The 16,034-nt window shown below is 43.9% G+C and overlaps 1 protein-coding gene across 1 annotated transcript in view; it reads right to left on the bottom strand.

Moving 5' to 3' along the window:
* galnt9 (polypeptide N-acetylgalactosaminyltransferase 9) overlaps window positions 1-13,601 on the bottom strand; it is a 46,826-nt gene extending 33,225 nt beyond the window's left edge. Inside the window, exons 1-2 of the mRNA XM_062451744.1 lie at window positions 12,644-13,601; window positions 5,642-5,822 (exon numbers count right to left, since the gene is read on the bottom strand). Coding sequence (XP_062307728.1) covers window positions 5,642-5,822; window positions 12,644-12,884 — 422 coding nt within the window. The 5' untranslated portion in view covers window positions 12,885-13,601. The remainder of the gene's footprint in view (window positions 1-5,641; window positions 5,823-12,643) is intronic.
* Between the last annotated feature and the right edge of the window lie 2,433 nt (window positions 13,602-16,034).

A 16,034-nucleotide genomic window follows, 5' to 3' on the forward strand; every position in this document is an offset into this window, starting at 1 on the left:
CGGCCGTGGGCCGGTCTGCGTTTCAAAGTCCAGGGTTGTTTTTCAGTCCCAGTCCAGACCTGGTGTGGCCTGTTTCACTTGTGCTGGCAGGGCCGAGCTGAGATCAGACGTGGTCACACACTTTTGCGTGTGACCACGTCTGATCTCAGCTCGGCCGAGTCACTGTTGAGAGGCCACGGTGACAGTAGGGTCATAGTGGAGGGACACAGAGGCAGCAGATGGCACCCAGCATGATGCTACATCCTCTACGCCCACTGGCGCTTGTGGGGGGGAAGTGTGTGTACATTTCTGTGTGTACATTTGTGTGTGTGTGTTTCAGGGAGTGTGTGTGTGTGCAGTCGGCGCTCCACTAATGTCTCCATGCTCCTGAGACTTGTGGGCTTGGCTTGTGTTGGCCGTTCTTACAACCTCACAGAAATAGGACCTGACATAAAAGACATTGACAGTGAAATAGAGAGTTTCTCTCTGCTGAAAGCTCAGAGGAAATGGAGTCAGTCTAGTATTCTTTACAGTATTCTGTGAACAGGTACAGCAGTGTTTCCCCTATAGGTTTACATTTTGGGGGGGGGTTGGCGACCATGTAGAGACATGGTCACCTGACCATGTAGAGACAGAAATGCCCCATGCCGTCGGGTAAATAAGATAAATAACAGAAGGCCATTTAGTTTGTTTAATAAAAGAGCAAGTTAGAGACCTGTTTTATAGGAATGGTAAGCTTAAATGACTTATTTTGTGATATGGCGCTATATAAAAAAAATAAAATTATAAAAAATAAAATTATAAAAAATGTTTTTTTTATTAACTTGACCTTCCAGGGGGGGCGGGGGGTGCCGTTGGGGGGGCGGGGCGCCCCCCTAATATGATGGAAGGGGAAACACTGTACAGTGTGAACAGGTGTCGGGGAAACAACAGGCTGTGCTTTACAATACACCAATACACTATATGGTCTAAGCTGAAACTCTGTACAGTCCTGTTGCCTATACTGTACAATAACAATGGTCATCCTTACCACTACTGAATGAGAAAAGAAACTAGTTGACATGGTGAAGAATTGAGACTACACATACATATATATATATATATACACACTGTAAAATACGGTACATTTATTTATTTATACATGTTACATAAACTGTATTTAAACCCTCGTATGGTGTTAATATATGAAAAGAAAAATTGACACAAGTGGATATTTTGTCAGCCGAAAACTCATTGGCCTTGTCTCATTTTCTGGGAAGAATTAATTTTAATTAACTGTTCCACTGCCTCATTCAATCAACCATTCGAGCCTTAGAAACACAATGTTACATCTGGCAGTGGGTATAGCACAATTTTTTTGTGCAATGCAATGGCTTTCCTTTGTAGAGTCAGAGCAATGGAATGACATTCATCCTAAACAGAATGAAATATCTTTTGTCTTCTATGCGACGAATATTTCATGGCCGGGGAATGTTTAATGGATATTACCATAGTAACGCCTCATCTAAGTCAGAAGGTTCTAGATGGTCACCTTCACTTCTTCACTTGGGCTTCACGTCTGCGTCGACTACTCTGCGTCGAGATTTGAAAAGTGATATTGTAGTTCCTTTGGCCTAGTTACGGAATCCAATTTAAGACATCGCTCAACCTTAAATTTGTACCTGTCTGCAGGACCAAGGGAGGCTTGTAGACCATAACAGGATGAGCAATCGACTCATCTGTTTGTAATAGGACCGCGCTCACTGGCGAGCTCTCATAATTTGACCTGGAACGAGCTTTGACAGAAACAGAGTGCTAGATTAAGACGTATTCCCATCACTCCCCCCCGCCCTCTCCCCCTTTACACAGCCTGCCTGCATGCCTCAGCCCGACAGCCTGTCGGCTTTTCCCAGCTCTCTTATTCGCGGTGAAATTTCACATTAACCTTCGATAACCTGCACGGCACCAGATATGTGGAAAGCAACTTTTCAATAGAGAACGCTCGTCTCCAAAAGACAATCGTTTGCCTTGTCATTTCGCTGCCCGGTTGAGGAGATAAACCGAATGACTGTTGGTGGAGCAACAATTTGCGACAAAGGCTTTTACTTATAAACGGGCGCCATTATGACCTCGAGATCCCATTCTGTGGTATCTGAGGTTTAAGAGATGAAGGTTTAAGAACGTTCTTAGGAACGTTCTAAGAACGCTCCTAAGAAGCTCTTAACGCTATGAGCTTCTTAGGAGCGTTCTTAGAACGTTCCTAAGAAGCTCTTAGCGTTAAGAGCTTCTTAACGAATCTGGGAAACCCGGCCATTGTTGTTGGAGTGGAGTACCCAAGGACAGGCTGGTTTCAACTGCCCGCCGGTCATGATTATAAAGCCTCTACTTGATATCCTCCAGATCTAAGATTTAAATGTCACCACTAGAGGTGACTGGGAACATAAAGACCTGCTGAGCAGACAGTGAGCAAGGATAACAGGTTTTATTCTCAAAAAGGGTCTCTTGACAAATCCCAATTGTACCGGGAACCAGTAGTGGATGCAATTACAAGGAACAGGTTGGCGGTGGGGCAACGGGAAACTACATGCAAAAGAGGAAATCAATATCATAACCAGAGGACAGGCAATGAGAGACTGTTTTCACTGTTATGCAGATGATACTCAGCTATATATGTCTATAAAGTCTGGAGAATTTCCACATGCTATGGAAAAATGTGTTTCTAGGTTGAGAGCTTGGATGACTGCAAATTTCCTTCTTCTAAATTCGGATAAAACCGAGGTTCAAATTTTCGGTCCTAAAAAATATAGAAATAATTTTTCCAATCTGACCTTAGACCTAGACGGCGTCAAAGTCTCTCAAAGCCAGCTAGTAAAAAATTTAGGAGTCACAATGGACCCAGACCTTTCGTTTGAGTACCATATTAAGCAAATTACTAGAACTGCATTTTTCCATCTACGTAATATTGCCAAAATACGAAAATTTCTCTCAAAGGATGATGCCGAAAAACTAATACATGCATTTGTTACGTCCCGATTGGACTATTGCAATGTGTTGTTCTCTGGCCTCCCAATTACCCACCTAAAAAATTTACAGCGGGTGCAAAATGCTGCTGCTAGACTATTGACCAGAACAAGAAAGTTTGATCACATAACATCTACTCTTGTCTCTCTACACTGGCTCCCTATCCAAGCCAGAGCTGACTTCAAAGTTCTACTACTAACCTACAAATCTCTGCATGGATTGGCACCACTGTACCTCTCCGGTCTCCTTGCACCCTATTGCCCCGCAAGGACACTTAGATCTCAAGATGCCGGCTATCTGGTGGTTCCCAAAATTAAGAAAAAAACAGCTGGAGGTAGGGCGTTCTCATATAGAGCGCCTCTTCTCTGGAATAAACTACCCGTCTCAATTAGGGAGTCTGATACTGTTTCGACGTTTAAAATTAGGTTAAAAACGTTATTGTTTAGTCAATTCTACGACTGTTAAAGGTAAGTATGTTACTAGTTGGAGGCAACGGGGGACGGGTTGTTTCCATCCTTATTCTTTAAGTATAACTTATTTTAGAGTTCTCTTCCCCTGGAACAGATTTCATGTTCCAAATGAGGGGGGCTGTTGCTGTCTTGGTGTGTGGGGTTGCATCAAATTCCCCTTTTTTGCTCTGTTAAATTGCTGCACCAGTCCACACTTGACCGGTGGGGATCTCATTCTATTATGACTGTAACTGTTAGCTGCTCCTGGCATTTTCTAATCCCTGCTCTCCTCTCTCTGTCCCCCCCCACACACATCCCTTGTGGTGTGGGGGGTTTGAGTTGTCAGCACCTGCCTGGTCGTCGGTCAGCCAACGCTGGACCTGGTCGCGAGTCTCCCGGTCCTGTCCTACATCTATAAAGTTGAATAATGGATTTTGGTGTTTTAAAAACCCATCGACACTGTATGACTATGTTTAGCCTGTGTTCTGCTCCTCTCTCCCACCAACCGTCTCTGGAGGAGGGGATCCCTCTCTGAATTGCTCCTCCCAAGGTTTCTTCCATTTTTTTTTTCTCCTGTTGAGAATTTTTTGGGAGTTTTTCCTTGTCTTCCTTGAGGGTTTAGGTTGGTTGAGGGGCAGTTCTATGGGCATATGTGAAGCCCTCTGTGACATGCTTGCGTGTAAAAAGGGCTATACAAATACATTTGATTTGATTTGAGAGAATGAGTGGTGGAAATGTGCAGATTATGTATCCCTGAAGCCATCAAAGACCTCTGCTCAAAGACTCCTTTGCAATTAAGAGACCATTAGACAGGGGGGTATTGAGTCCATGCACTTGTATTGAAACATAGTTTTATTTAAACTGCAATGCCAAACCACCCCCACACGATGACTGCGATAGGACTTCTATTCCTGCATTGAGAAATTAGCCTCATTAACTCTCTGCTATAAATGTCTTATCTGTTACATCATCAATATCACTGGACATGAATGGACTGCGTAGTTCTTGTTTCAACCGAATCTTAGTGAAACACACAGGGAGACAGGCTTAGCTACAGTACATTGTTCTATTCAGCATATTGATTTCCTTTGTTTACATGAAACGTGGAGGAATCCATCTTCATTTCCCATTGTGTCTAGTGTACATGCACTGTGTGATTTGAAACTATTTCATGGAGGGTTTTTTGTTCTGTTTGAAATGACTTGTTTACATGGAAGACACAGCTCAGTGAGCAAATGTTGACAGAAGCGGTAACAATGGTCTTTATCTGAAATAGAACCTGGGTGCAAAGATTCCAATTGTGGATTTAGCATTCAGGCCACAGGCCATGGGTGACACATGTCTAGTCTGCTGTGAGAATAGTGTCAAACACACATGACTGAACAGACAAACATCCTTCACGGAGAAGTCACCAAAACATACGTAGCCTACCTGTGGAATCAATCGCGTCAGAACGAGTCATTTCCCCAAATCCCTTTTTTTGCGAGGACACTTTCAGTTAATAATTAATGCCCTTTTTTCCCCTCTTTGACTCATTTTACTCCCTTTCTGCACGTCTATTTTTCACAGCATAAAGAAGGCAGAGTACAAAGACGTGCGGGTGAATTGGATTGTTACCCCAATAAGCCGACAGAAGTCTCCGGCCGGCAGATTTCCTCTCAGCGTCTCTATCTTTCAGTCTGTTTTTTTTTCTCAGACACTGTGATCTAAATGCTGGAGGCAACCCTTGTTATTCCCCTTACACTCATTGTATGGGAGATATAGTCCAACATTCTAAATATAAAATTCACTTAAAAAGACCATTAATATTCACGTCTCCATGCCCTCTTTCATGAAAATACTGCCGGACTTTCTCTTTATTGCATTATTAACTATCCCCAACTATCAGCATCTTCTCAGTGGCCGTGGACAACGTCCTTTCATGTTCAGATTACACGTGTCTTCAGCAATTTCCTTTTGTGTGATGCCATGGCCTCGTTTGCACCTCCAGCTGCCATGGATGCCTGCGCAAACTGGAGTCTGCTGGAGGGGAGGAGGAAGGACGAGGCGAGGGAGGGAGAGAAGGAGTAGGTAGCCGGAGGCAGAGGAGGAGGAGGAGAATTAGGAGGACATAGAGGAGGAGGAGAAGGAGGGAGGAGAATTAGGAGGTGGACACGGAGGAGGAGGAGGAGGAGGAGGAGGAGAGGGGGTGGGGAAAAAACGGATCAACCTACTTTTTGGGCCTGTAGTCTGGGATTCTTCTGTCCAGGGAGATGCGGTCGCTGAGGTGGGCGTTGTAGCCATACTCCTCATACCTTTCCTCTTTGTCATGGCTGTCCATCCCCAGAGTAGCCGCTGCTCCTCCCTGGCCCAGACCCCCAGGCCCCTCCACCAGCCCGATGGGCTTAGCTAGGCCTGGTACACACACACACACACACACAGAGAGAGAGAGAGAGAGAGAACAAGTAGATGTTGGTGAAGGAAGGCTCATAAAGACAGACAGCTCATTGACATTCATGGTTTGCGGGTCGGAGTCTCATGGCAGCTCTTAGACTCGGCGGGGCTTTACAGTAGGGCATCATCACACTCTGTCTCCAGACGAGCTGCAGCCGCCAGCCTGAACACGGCTCTTCAGACAACTCCTCTGACAACAGCCCGACACACACACACGCAGGGCACACACACACACACGCAGGGCACACACACACACACGCAGGGCACACACACACACGCAGGGCACACACACACACACGCAGGGCACACACACACACACGCAGGGCACACACACACACACACGCAGGGCACACACACACACACGCAGGGCACACACACACACGCAGGGCACACACACGCAGGGCACACACACACACACGCAGGGCACACACACACACACGCAGGGCACACACACACACAAGCAGGGCACACACACACACACACGCAGGGCACACACACACACACACGCAGGGCACACAAACACACACACGCAGGGCACACACACACACACGCAGGGCACACAAACACACACACGCAGGGCTGTGAAGGGGAACATGTTGGTAATAAGTCCAGTTTGTAACGTTATAAAATGTCAATGTTACAAACATGTACTGTGGGACTCGTATCAAGTCAGGAATCTTTGATCATCACTACCAACATATTACGTAGAATCACAGCTTTGCCCACATTCGTGTCAGATGTGCAAGCTAATTATTGGGACATAGGGTCTACATTATGAATACTTGCAAGAGCAATATATCACCCATAGATAATCAATTTTCCATGCAGTGTCTTGGGTCAACTAGTTAAATATAGAAACACATTCAGTTATCAGTCCTCAGAAGGATAATAAGCCTGAATGAACATCCACACTCTTCATTCCTCTTCATTGTAACTGACAGGTCTTAGACTAAAACCACCCCTGTTAAAAACCTACTGCAACATGAATTTACATTTACATTTAGTCATTTAGCAGACGCACTTATCCAGAGCGACTTACAGTAAGTACAGGGACATTCCCCCCGAGGCAAGTAGGGTGAAGTGCCTTGCCCAAGGACACAACGTCAATTTCATGACCGGGAATCGAACTGGCAACCTTCGGATTACTAGTCCGACTCCCTCACCGCTCAGCCACCTGACTCCCCATTAATTTAGCAGAATCTAACAAGTCACTGACATGAAAGAAGGATTTGGAATACCGGTGCAATTAATCCCAACTCAGATTTTCAACCGGTCTCACCCTGCTCAAACACATGCTCTTTCATGTCTATGGTCCTCAAATACTCCAGCGTTTTGATCAGTATTGATGCGGTTCTGTCAAAATTCCAACTTCAAAGTCTACATCCTAATGATGGTGCCAGTGTATAACTTTCTCCTCTTACCTTTGGTACACTGTGCCTTTTATGTTATTTTGCTACTTGAGGGTCCTGTAACCTCCCCCTGGCTATTATAATTTGGCAGAGTGACATTGCGGGGACATCTTTGGCTATTCCCGTCATCCTTGCAGAGTGGCCTCTCAACAGTGAAATCATGCAGGCCCTCCCATCCAGATGGACAGGGAGATGGGAAGTAAACAAGGCATACCAATGAAGAGCTCTGGCCTTCCCAGACCGCCCTAGCAGGAACAGCGGTATCCTCTCCAAATGTTGAGGCCCGCTAATCAGCGGCCTCATTTTGGGAGATTTGTAACTGGAGCTGAATCGCAGCTCCCCTCCGGTGGGAGGGATTAGTCATGCGTCAGCCAAACGCTATGGAAATATCAAATGAATGGGAGGTTCCGGACAAATTTTGGTTCAGCTCAGTCTGTGTTAGCCTACTGGCAAAAGAAGTGACCAAAAATGGTCCCTCCCCCCCCCTCTCTCTGCTGAGACAACCCTTTTGTTTTGCTACCAGCGTTGGTGTTCAGTTTATACTCTGCTATAATTCCATTACAAATGGGCCTCGTCTGAATAAGAGTACTGATATGATTGGAAGTCGTGTCCCTCTCAACTCTTTGTTAGCTAACAGGAAGCAGAACCAGTCTGTGGTGACAACTGGACCGGTTGTGGTTTCAGAGCAGTTTTTGTTGTGTACAGGAACAACAGTACTAGCCGCCGAGAAAGTCTTACTTTGACAAAGCTTGGGAGGATCACTTGCGGTTGTTACGGTGATTGGACATCTGCTGATTCACCTTTTCATGTTGCTCATCAGTTTTGTTTTCCTCCAAGAAGCAGAATCATTTTTGTGCTGAGAGGAAAGTGAGCTTCAACGCAACAACTTAATCATGCAAATTGGGCGAAAATTTGCCCTATCATCTTTTTGTTGTCCCGCTTTGAAGAAAATAATGATTTTCTTTCCACAAAGACGTGTGTATTTAATTTACATTATTTATCTGTTTCTTTACAACTCTTGTGGTTTTAATAACAGAAAATTGTCTACCCATGCTATGACTGAAGTACAACTTCACAGCCATAGAAAACAGATCTTGGTTTTGAGTAAGTGCACACTAAATTGTCAGGGGGTGAGTGCAGGAGGTGAACCCAAATGCAAGTAGAGAGGTCAGGCAGGATATTCAAAAACCAAAACGCATTTATTCTTTCAAACTCACAAAACACGAGGGAGTGCGCACATGCAGAGACATGACACAACAACAATCTGACAAAGACCATAAATACACACAAGGACCAAACTAGACACTGCTGAAACCAACTACGACAAACGAGCAAACTGAAAACTCCACAGGGACAATTAACGAGACACAGGTGTAAATAATCACACAGGCAGGACACAGGGAAACACAAGGGGAAGGGGAAAACATGAACTCAATTGGGGCACTGCTGTGGGCGTGACACAAAAGGAATGACTCATCATTACAACAAAAGAAGGACTGAACTTAATTCAGTTAATTACTTAGTGGTCTTTGGCTTGAGCTTAACTGGATGAATTCAAAAGACAATAGACAGTTTGGGGTAAAGCCACAGATTATGAGGTGAGTTTCCGGACACTGTTTAACTCTATATAAATATTTGCATATTTTCCTTAACAAAATAAATTAATAAAAAAAGGAAATTAATAAGAGTGACAATGATGCAATGTCATGCATCTTCATGCTATCCTATGCAATCTCCGTACTGTATCAGTGGAATATACTCAGCCCTAATATCCTCTACCTGGGTCTCTTTCTGTAAAATGCACATTAGCAAAACACCGTAATTATCCCACAATGAGGTAATTACAGACTAACATCTGGCACCACCATTATTGTAAACACAGGAAGGTAGAGTAGCACAAAGCTGGGATGGTCGTGGTGCAGGCTACAGTAGACGAGATGAAGAGTCTTAGATCTGGGACTGAGATGGCTCCCATTCTTCAAGCATCAATCCGCCTGTTCGTCCAAGTACACATAAATCCCAATTTCCACTCCAGAACCATTTGCTAAGAAGTGCGACATGATGCATTTGAGCTATGATGGTGATAAATTATGGAACAACTGTCTTAAAGTGTCTGATTTGCCCTTTTATGTGACAGTTTCCAATGAAAGGACGACCACTTGAATGATTTAAAAGGAGAGTGGGTTTGTGCGTGTCAATGGTGAAGAAGATGCTCTAAATATTGATTTCTCAGAAGCGACTGAGTGAACTGTTGTTGAAGGAAATGACTCATTTATGTTGTGTTGCATGAAAGCTAAAATGCTTACATGTAAGACTATGTATAAAATGCATAAAACATTGACAACGGGGTAAAGTGGTTTTGCTGTGCAGGACAGTGGCAGGCTAGCCCAAGAGGTTGCCAGGATGATGCCCCCATGTTACATGAGGGATGACGATTGTCAAAGAATCTCTGCATGGTCAACTCTGCTGCCACGGTAACGGTTCAAGCTGACATGACAACACAAGTGGACTACCATGGCAAACATCTATAAAAGCACCTTAAAATAACCGAAAAGGGAGATGAATAATGGAAAAAGATTGGCAACAGAAAGGTTGCAAATGCAAAGCCATGGTTACACATGAATGTTACCTTTCCATTCAAGGAACATGAATAGACATCCTACAGGTTTAGTAGGACATTTGTTGTATCTAAAGATATTATTGATAAAGTGACCTAGCCAATGGGGACACTTAGGTTAGAGATCAAGTTTGAGAACTACTCCGTTTTCCATCATAGTCTTTTGCATCACGACGGGTTGTCTGATGAGACAATGAATACAGTACTCAGACTGCTTAAGGCAGGCAGTTTCTGCAGATGGTTTTTGAAGACCATTCCTCATCTACAGCTTATTATTTGAAAATATTTCATTTCATCTCGAGCCATCCCTTACCCTTCCCCAACCTACTGAGCTTTCAGGAGACCCACGACTGAAAATTATACAGACGCTTTGATGAGACTCATTAAGGTAGGGCTGAGGCTTTGAGAGAGAGGGAGAAGGGGATAGAGAAAAAGACAGAGAGAGGGGGGCAGCAGGGGTGGAGAGAGACAGAGCGAAAGAATCATGTTTTGTATTCCTCTTCGATAATTTCTTCCCAATACAGGCTTCGCATACAAACAGTGCTGAGTTCTTCTTGTAATTGGGTTTTATATATAGGCGTCGCGACATATCAGTTGCATCTCACGGGCCACCTTTCATCATCTCCACACGCACCCGGGAAAAAAACACGAGCCCCATCCCTGATGACTCGTCTGTCTACAACGGGGCTAGAGCTACAATACATGAAACATACACTCTCACACACAATGCCATTTAAATACATAAAGTCAACGTAATATCGTATGCTGACACTCTATGCCCTATACATTGTTACATTCTTTCTTTTTTTACTGAAAAGAATGCCAGTCATCATATTTTAAATCGGAACCGATTTTGGTTGTATAGCACTTTCTACAAGCAATCAAGTCAAAGAGGGCTTCGCAGATGAAAATCTGTAGGCTACTGAATCTAAACTAGTGAAAATCAGTAGAGGTGTGTCAGTTTTAATACTCTTCTCAGATGAAAACTCTGTTCCAAAAGCCTGTGAACAAGAAGCTTAGAACCGAGATGGTTATCCAGGGAGAACTGATAACCTCCTTGTCAATCGCTTCTAAACAGTCCCTGACCGATAACAGATTTGACTGTTGTTGTTGCTGTGAGGAATCACATGACCTCCCTCTACTTTGCATTTCTTTGTAAACCGGGAAATGTCCTTCAGTTCAAATGTGGTCCTTTCTCAACCCTTTCAGGAGGGTCATTGTTACACAGCAAACAACAATATGGGCAATTTCATAAAATAGCTAAGGGCAATCTGCTGGCATAGATATTGCCGCAAAAGGTTTAGCCATAGAAAACTCGTTTTCTGATCATCGAGAACAGGTGAGAAATTGATATGACTGTATGGTTGGGTGTATGGAACTAGGCGAAGCGTGTATGTGTCGTAACAAGAGTCACTTTCTGGAATCCAGTCCGTTGTCTACACCACAGGCCAGAGCAGACTCGACTCGCACAAAGTAACCCGCATTTAAATGAGAGGACGCATTCTACTTTTGGTGAGGCTGTGCCTGCTGCCTCGCCTCCAGATGCAAAACATAACTCTATATGAAGGAGTGACCTCTTTCATTCCCCAAATGATGCCAGCACTGGGGCGTAGGAATACAATCAAATAAAAAAAAACGGCCCCAATTGGAGAGTGTTGGGGAACATGCAGCTGTGAAATCAGAGCTTTTCTGATCACCCTGGCGTGTGATGATGCTGGGATGGGGTTCTTTGCATTAACTGGGGTGATAACTGGGGCCCCAAGCTCGATGAGACGCTGTAGAAGGAAAGGTATACACGAGAGAGAGAGAGAGAGAGAGAGAGAGAGAGAGAGAGAGAGAGAGAGAGAGAGAGAGAGAGAGAGAGAGAGAGAGAGAGAGAGAGAGAGAGAGAGAGAGAGAGAGAGAGAGAGAGAGAGAGAGAGAGAGAGAGAGAGAGAGAGAGAGAGAGAGAGAGAGAGAGAGAGAGAGAGAGAGAGAGAGAGAGAGAGAGAGAGAGAGGTGCACACAGAAGAAGGTATGTTGTGTTTTGTGGCTGTACTGTGCTTTCGTGATGAATCATGCAACATTCCCAACCGTTTCACTGCAATGCTCAAGCTGTTTCCAATCTCTAAGTGATGGAGATTTGGTTTGTGGTCCTCTCACAAGATTGTCAAACCCAAGATCAAACCTTGAGTCCTTTTTTAAAATGATTTTAGGAATGCTTCCACAAACCAACCCCCTCGCATAGCAGTCACTAATAGCTATATAATTAAATACACTGGCATTTCATTCTATAAGAAACATCTTCTTGCATCTTCTTTCAGATTTCTGACAGACAGCTGGAGCCAGGGGGCGGCACAATTTAACTACATTAGAAAGAAGAATGGGAATATAACTATTCAGCCGTAAAAGAAGGCCACGTGTCCTCCACTGTGTAGAGCGGCGTAGATCAGGTACAGTATGAATCCCAATTAGCTCTAAGGGCCTTGTAATTACTGTAGGCTCCATTCCTCACTTACAGAGGACATTAGATGACAAAAGACAAAGACAATGCCTCGTACAAAGACACGGGATGACTGCACGGAATGACAGATGAAGCGATGAGACACATTTCACTGATCAGTTGTCTTGTCATATCCAACTGATGGCAAACAGTGTTGTAAATGAGAATTAATCTTCTTTCATTTATTTTTTTAAAGCGAGCTACAAGATTCTTTCTATATATAGGCCAAATGAGGGTATTATATCATGTCGGTTAGCCAGAATGTTATCCATACCATTCAATTGATTGTAGACGACGTCTTCTAGGCGTTCAAGCCTCTGGAGTATGAACTGTCGGTCCACCAAGTTAGAAACTTTGCCATTCCTGGCTCGCAGTCTCTGATCTGAGATTCGCCCGATCGGTATAAGTTCTTCAGAACGGTCCTGAATTCTGCAGTACACGGAGAATAATATAATTCCTACAAAAACTAATATATTAACCGTAAGCAAAGTTTTTATTTTGCGTGCCACAGCCATGAAACCGAAGAGAATAACTGGATTGACTCCGTCAAACCAGATAATAATCCATTTTCAGCAATGCCTCTTAGAAAATTAAAAGCACACGTTCTCGTTGGGTCAACTTTGGAAGGAATGGACGACACCAGGAGCTATCCTTTCAGCACCACGGACACAGGCTTGCAGATTTGCGGTAGTTCTCACTGGGCATTGGACGAAAAAGTAAAACGTTGGCGAGGATGTTGAAGGAGGGTGCTTAGTATCTTTGCGATCATGAGCAACGCCGTATGCTTAAAGGCTACGCACTGCTGTAAAGCATACATGTAGGAACACAGTCGTTACCACTACCGATAAACAACGGCAGACACGCTCTATCTTGTTTTTTGCAAAACATCTACTCGGCGATGTGAAAATTGGTCAAACCCTACTCCCGGTCTTGCTCCATCCTACATAGCACTGCACTATCCCGTATTTGAGAAGCATCGTCTATCACTGCTTTGACATTTCTCAAAGGCGTTGTGGTCATAGGATTCGTCCTCATGAAGAAATACATCCGAATATTGCTAAACTATTAGAACAGTTTCTCTTGTCATTCCGCCATTGGTCGTATAAAAAAATGCAGGTGCCAATAGATAGAAGTTCACGCGGGTTTTGTCCTCAAATGCTGTTAAATGTTCCCGATGCTTGCACTCGCTGCATGGTGAGCGAGTCGACCCTTATGTGTTGCCAGCTTGCACGCTGTCTCGCATTCCACCCTCTCTCTCTTTCAGCCTCTAGCAGGGAGAAAGTCCAGAGGGCGCTACTGCGTTCTTACGTTTAGAGGCAGAAACATGAATATTCAGTACCCATGGGCTGTGCCGTGGCAGGATAAAATAAATAGATATTAAAATAATCTAGCACCAAGACATCATTGGCCACCAATGTCAGCCATTTCAATACGTGTTGATGACAAGCATTTTCAAATGATCTATATTGTATCCTAACTCAGAATTCCATATGTGCCATAACATCCTCTCAATTTTTATATCTGCTCTAAACTGGTATGGAAATCCTTTATAACTATCTATTTGGTAAAATGTTTGATTTTAATGAGCTAAAGTTAATTGCTGCCTATACCTCCTGATTGTAACAGGAGTGCCAATCCCCTCCTATGTGTACTGCAGACAATTGGCAGGGTTGCCTGGATGATGAAAAAGCTGGCAATGCCAACAACCAAGTAAGCCTGGGTGGAAAAGTTAGTCTAGACTTATTTCAAAAATGGGCGAACGCCGGTGGCGTATTGTCCTACTGGGGGGAGATCACATATATTTTTTAATAACATAGGCTAGCCTTAGGAACGTTGGGGGGCATTATGCATGGGTGGGACATGCCCCCGCACCCCCCCCGCACCCCCCCCCCCCATTTTTGTTATGAAAAATATTTTTAATGGCCACATTCTCAGTTATAAAAAAAGCTGGCCCACCCACATGTGAAAGCAAAGCTATGTCCATGGTTGCCTGTTAGGGGAACTGGGGTTAAGGGTTGTACAGTAATTCATCCACTTCTTGTTGCACACACATTCAGAAATTTGCAGAGGCATATGTTGCTAAAATAACACATTTATAGAGTAATATTACAATCTATATTACAAGTGCATAGAGCATCTCCGGATGTGATAAATCAGCGTTAATGTTTACCAATGATTACTTAGATCAATAGAGAATCCAGAGAATCTGTCCATTATTGCTGCAAACCCCCTGCTCATCAAGTGCTGTCTATTCCCAACACATATACACACGCGTGCACTCAAACAAGCCGGTTTAAGCAAATCAGCTCTTATCTCTTCTCAGCACTATATCCCCTTCTTGCTGCAGTAACTGCCTAATCAGTAATTTCCCAATGAATTGGCCTACTATTCAAGTAATTTCAAGCCTCCGAGAGTCAGAAAGTCACTGTCATTTCACCTGATTAGAGATAACTGGACACTTCCCAATACAACCCCTTCCAACCCCCAATCAACCAACAGATCTGGTAGTTTATCTCTAAAAACACGTCTCAACTGCGCAATTCTTGGGAAAGTTGAGAGAGCACATGGAGCGCAAACTTGTAAAGTCAATTCCTTCAGGCAATCGTTTCTGCAGCATAGCTTCTCCCCCAAACAGTGACAGATTTGATATTTTGAAAACTCAACTCGAAGGAAAAGGGTGTTTCCTGTGTTGGTCCTTTTATCTAAGATACATGAAAGTACACTCTTCTCCTCCTGACCTTGTACAGGGGCACACCTCTTTTGTTAACGTCATGACAACAGCACTCACTAAAGGACGTGATCTCATCGCACCTAGTAGAAGCAGGAACCTATGGGCTGTACACTGTATATGTGAGACAGTGAGCGGTTGTGTTGTTGAGAAGCAAAGATTTCTCTTGTAAGGCCAGAGTGAATGTGTTTGTGTTTCCTCACTGCATGGGGCAATAGGGCGTGACTCTTTCTCTGTATCCTTACAGAACTGCAATCTCAAGTATTAGTATTGCCATGCACGCACACGTCAGGAAGATTTCCATTTCACTGTACATTTGTCACTTGTTTTCAGTTCGCAAGCCATGCAGATGTTCGAGATCTCGAATAAAACACTTCTACATTGGAAGTATAGAGCATGCGCCACTGGAGATATCCAACAGTCTTACAGCAGCCTGCATCAAACGGACACACATGAGTTATTTCATTAAAAAAATACAACTACAGAGAGCGTATTTTTACAGGTCTGAGACAGTCCTCGCATGACTTCCAAAGGCCTCCACAACCGGCAGGCGAAGTCGCCTAGAGGCGATGAATTGTTGCTCTGCAACACCATTTGCTTTGTAACAACCAACAAACATTGTGCTCTGATTTCGTCATCGACCTTTCAATCCAGGATCAATTAGATGCACGTTCTTTCGAATTTAGCAATGTATGATCCTAGTCAAAGCATGACTGCCTTTCCCGGTGTTTCTCATACACTTTCTGTATCACTATTATTTCTCTCCTGTGCATGACTGAAATCATTTCTCGATTTTCAAGTATTCTGTTGGCAGTACTTCAGATGCCAACAGCACAACAACAAGGGTCTCCATTGAGTAAATGTTTCGGTTGTTTGAAATCCCAAAGATCAAATCTACTGACTCATCACACAATTCTTTCATTTGACAGAATTCTTA

Source organism: Osmerus eperlanus, chromosome 25 (assembly GCF_963692335.1).
Source record: "Osmerus eperlanus chromosome 25, fOsmEpe2.1, whole genome shotgun sequence".
Classification (NCBI taxonomy): domain Eukaryota; kingdom Metazoa; phylum Chordata; class Actinopteri; order Osmeriformes; family Osmeridae; genus Osmerus; species Osmerus eperlanus.